At 63.6% G+C, this 4311-nt stretch overlaps 1 protein-coding gene across 2 annotated transcripts; it reads right to left on the reverse strand.

Moving 5' to 3' along the window:
* Window positions 1-345: 345 nt before the first annotated feature.
* Window positions 346-4078, reverse strand: LIF (LIF interleukin 6 family cytokine). Of its 2 annotated transcripts, none has more exons than XM_075769511.1 (3): window positions 3949-4078; window positions 1996-2174; window positions 346-1838 (listed from the first exon to the last, which is right to left on the reverse strand). In XM_075769511.1, exons 1-3 carry the CDS (start codon window positions 3965-3967, stop codon window positions 1401-1403), a joined length of 636 nt encoding a protein of 211 aa, XP_075625626.1. In that variant the 5' UTR covers window positions 3968-4078; the 3' UTR covers window positions 346-1400. The 2 variants fall into 2 exon arrangements, with proteins under 2 accessions (XP_075625626.1, XP_075625625.1); XM_075769510.1 differs by lacking the exon at window positions 3949-4078 and adding an exon at window positions 2426-3602.
* Between the last annotated feature and the right edge of the window lie 233 nt (window positions 4079-4311).

Consider the following 4311-nt stretch of genomic DNA (forward strand, 5'->3'; position numbering starts at 1 on the left):
CCCACACCATGATGCTCCCCATACCATGACGGTCCTCACACCGTGGTGCTCCCCACACCGTGGTGCTCACAGCACCCTCCCAGTGCGTTTGAGCAGCTGCAGAGTGTCAATTTAAGCATCCCCTGGGGAAAATGCCTTCCCAGTCAGCCATCCCGTAGGAGATGGGAGGGGAAGAAGGAACAAAGGGACAGGGGACGGTGACCCCCAGCCCGCAGCGATGCTTGGGGGGTCTTGGGGGCAGCCCCGAGGGCATTTCAGGGGAGAAGCAGAGCTGTTTGAGAGTGAGCACGAAGGGAACCCAGCAAAGAGGAGTCAAATGTAGTCTGGTTTTGTTGGTTTATTTAAAAAAAAGGGGAAAAAGAAGTATAAAAAATAAATATTTAAATAGAATTCTAGATATATTACCACAAATCTTATTATTAATTATTATTAATTATTATTATTATTAACATTATTAAAAGTCAGATCAGAGCACTCGGTGCACGCTGGGCTTTCCACCGAGGCAATAAATAACCCTCGCAGCCTGCTCCGGTGCCAGGAGCGAGCCAGCGCCTCCTGCCACCGTCCTGGGCCCATCCACGCGTCCCCACGTCCCCGCGTCCCCGCGCTGGGGCCGCGTTCGGCCGTGCGAAGCCCAGCCCTTGGCCAGACCGCTAGTACATTCAGAGCCCTTCGATGGGAAAAAGCAATTTTCCGAAGGGAAGGGACGGGCTCTCCGCACCCCGCCGTGCCTGCGGCGGGGGGGATGATGCTCCCTGGTGGGGCGGCCACTGGCTCTGTCCCCAGCGGGTGACCTTGTCCAAGACAGCGGGACCCAGCCCCGGCCGCCCCGGCCACCCTGGTACCCTCAGTTCAGCTCCTTCTTGGGGAGCCCAGCCCCAAAATGTGCAGGTGGAGCATGTCCTTGCATCTCCACATCCCTGCCAGCCGCAGCATCCCGGCGTTTTTCATCCCAGTCCTTTTTGCCAGGGAAGTGGAGGCTTCCGGCTGATGCTTGAGGATGTCCGTCAGGTTGCTCTCCAGGATGGAGGAGACCAGCCATGGGGGACAGAGTCCAGCCCCGCCACCGGCCCCTCGCAGCTCCCCGCACCCCATGGGAGGACGGGGACGGCCGAGGCGCATCCTGGCACCAGCCGCGTCCCGGCATCGACTCCCGGCTTCACCGGGGATGCGCTGCCTCATCCCGCTGGATGCCGGCCCCGGCTCTGCTCCGCCTGGGACACACCGGGGCTGCGACGTTCACCCCTCAACGGGCAAATAAATTACCGGAGGGCAGATGGGGCCAGCACAGGGCCCGGGGTAATAAATAGGAAGGCAGCACGTCAGTAGGCAGCAGCGGAGGACGGCTCGGCCGGCCTCACCGGCAGCTGGGCAGGGGCCAGAGGAGCCGGGGCGGGCACTCACGGGGGGCTGAGGTGAGGTAGGAGGACGCGGGCTGCCTGGGCGATGACCTGCACGTACTTCCTGAGCACCTGGCAGCCCTGCTGCTTCTTCTTGAAGGTGCTCTTGCCCTTGGAGCTCTCCCCGTAGCTGACGTCCACCTGGAAGATGTTGTAGTTCTTGCAGAGGAGGCAGGTGAGGTTGGAGATGAGACCCCGGGTGGTCTTGGTGGTGTTGTGGAGCCGGTCGAGGAGCTCCTTGGCCGTGGGGTTGAGCTCCTCCTGGTCGCGCGTGATGTTCCCCAGCGAGGCGTTGAGGAAGGCGAAGAGCTTATACATGGCCACCATCACCTCCTTCCTCTCGCTCGTCCGGTTGACGCGGAAAGCGGGGAAGAAGACGCCGCTGGGGTTGCAGAGCTTGTCGGTCTCGCTGCTGAACGGCTCACCCTGGCACTTCAGCTGGGACGAGAGGCGAGTGTCACCCCCCGTGTCCCCCGTGCCCCCCACCCCAGCCACCTTCCGCCGCCGTCCCCGCGGTGTCCCCAGCCCTCCCCCTTTATGCACTTGATGGAGCCAACAGCCCCGGGGGTCCTGCCCGTCCCCGAGCACCACTTACGTAGAGGCTGAAGAGGTCCTGGGCGGTGGCGTTGAGCAGCGCGACCTGCCTGCGGGTCTGCTCCTGGACGTTGGAGCGGCACAAGCCGTGACCGGGGCAGCCGGGGCCGGTCACCAGCAGTGCCCGGCCGGCCACCGGCCGCCGCTGCAGCAGGAGCAGGGCCACGAAGGGCACGACGCCTGTACGGGGAGAGAGGTGGGCGTCACGGCGGGGACCAAGCCGGGGGTTGGTCCATGGGACCGCGCGATCGCCGGTGGCCTGGGTAGGTCGCGGTGCAGGGCATCCCCCGAGGGTGTCCCCGGCCCTGGGCACCCAAGGGGAGGGCGCCCAGCCAGAGGAAGGACCCAGCCCTGCTCGGGTGGGAGTCTGGCTCGGCCGGCGGCCCCCCAGACCTCCCCCTTTGCTGTCCCGGCCGTGCCGTGCCCCTCACCTGCCCCCCGGCAGGCGCTCTCCCGCCTCCCTTCCCGGCGGGGCGCCCCGCGGCATTCCCACATTTCGCAACTGGCCCGGTGACGACCTGTTGGGTTTAATCAAATATGCAAAGCGCTTTCCCCTCCGTTATCCTCGGCCGGGCGCTGCGGGAGCGAGGCCCCACCCCGGCCCCGGCTGACTCAGCGGGGGCGCCCGCAAGGAAACCTGCCTTCGGCATACCCCCGCTCCCTCCCGCCTCCGGCCCCACCGCCTGCCTCAGTTTCCCCGTCTGCGAAGCGGGCACAGCGCCGAGGAGCCCTGGGGAGAGCCACTGCAGCTGCCGGAGACGCCGGCCAGGAAATCCCTGGACGCGGAACAAGGGGACCCTTGAGCCGCCGGCAGCTGGGTCGCCCCGGCCTCCTCCTCCTGCCAGCAGGGTGAGAGTGGGGTGCTCCAAGCCCCCATCCCTGGGGACCCCCCCAAATCAGCATCCCCGCCTGGGGAGGCCAAACCACCTCTGGAGCCGTGCCACTGCGCTCTGCATCCTCGGGGCAGGGTACCCGGGGGGGGGTGTCACCGGTGGATCCCCGCCGCTGGGTGACCCGGCTGCTGCCGGCAGCGCCCCGGCAGGGTGGGGGCCCCGTGCGATGCCGTGGGGGTGCTGCCAGGCAAAGTCCCCGGGCTGTGACGAGCACCGGAGCTGCCCGCACTTGTCAGCGCCTCCGCCGTGCCGCCGGTGCCGGGTAATCCAAGCCTGGCTTTATTTACCCTGCCCAGGTGCGAAAGGACTTACCTGGGCGTGTTGCGATCCCCAACCCGCTGCCGCTCCCCTCCTGCACGGGACGGGGATGGGAGGGGGACCCTTCCTCCCCGCACCCCCCCAGGGCCCCGGGTTCTCACGTGGGACGCGGATGCCCTGACCCCCTGCAAGCCCCCTCTTGCCGCGTTCCCCCTTCTGCCCATTTCACAGCTGGGCAGAGTGAGGCTCAGCACCCACGTGTGCCGAGGGCAGGGGGCGGGGGGGGTGTGTCCCTGGTGGGTGCTGCCCCTTGGGACCCCCAGCACTGCCGCTGGGGTGCTGGCCGCTCCCTCCAACCCCCCTTCTTGCACTTGGCAGCCTCCCCATCCCTCCAGTGCTCCCGACGCAGCGGCGGCTCGCGCGGCTTTGAGAGACCCAGAAGGAGTAAAAGCAGGAGGATGGGGGGGGGGGGGAGAGTATTAAAAAAAAGCAAAAAAAAAAAAAAAACCAACCCCCCCCCCCCTTGGTTTTTTTTTTTTTGGAAGCATTTCCAGTTATATAAGTGTCCAGATGTTGGCTGCACCGCGCCAGCGCCGCGCTTCGCTCCCCGCTGCCAATTCCCAGAGATGCTCTTCCCGGGGGGGGGGAATGCAGCGCGACGGGAGCCCTCGCCCCGGCAAACCGGGACCCGCCTGCAACCGGGCATCACCGAGAAAAGGGGGGAAGGAAAAAAAAAAAAAAGGAGGGAGGGGGGAAAAGGGGAAATAGTTTCTCCAAAGTTGATTTTTTTTTTTTTTTTTTACCTGCCGGTACGAACTTCATTGTGAGCCGCGTCCCGGGAGCGACTTAATAGAGATTGGTGTTGGCAGAGGAAGTTTTCAGAAATTCATGTTCATACTGGGGGACTTCTCGGGGTTTATATACCGGTCCGGCAGCCAGAGCCAGCCTGTGTTGTAAGAAGGGGGGAAGAGGGGGGGGGACGCGGGGGGGAGAGCACCACTACTATCATTATTTCTATTCAATGGAAAAATCAGGAAGTTGAGGGCTTTGGAAATCCTGAATGATTCTTCTTAGAAATAAACTTCTGATAAGTTGATGTCACTAGGATTGTGGGTTTCGTGTGGGTTTTTTTTGGTTTTGTTTTTTTTTTTTTTTTGCCGCGCACG

The sequence above is a fragment of the Balearica regulorum genome, chromosome 17, assembly GCF_011004875.1.
Source record: "Balearica regulorum gibbericeps isolate bBalReg1 chromosome 17, bBalReg1.pri, whole genome shotgun sequence".
NCBI lineage: Eukaryota > Metazoa > Chordata > Aves > Gruiformes > Gruidae > Balearica > Balearica regulorum.

What these genes read in the sequence shown, in the direction of transcription:
- LIF (XM_075769510.1), bottom strand. Translation starts at nt 2,489, where the DNA reads ATGTGGGAATGCCGCGGGGCGCCCCGCCGGGAAGGGAGGCGGGAGAGC. An exon ending in GAGCGCCTGCCGGGGGGCAG is followed by an intron (nt 2,175 to 2,425) that starts GTGAGGGGCACG and finishes CTCCCCGTACAG; the next exon opens with GCGTCGTGCCCTTCGTGGCC. An exon ending in AGGACCTCTTCAGCCTCTAC is followed by an intron (nt 1,839 to 1,995) that starts GTAAGTGGTGCT and finishes CTCTCGTCCCAG; the next exon opens with CTGAAGTGCCAGGGTGAGCC.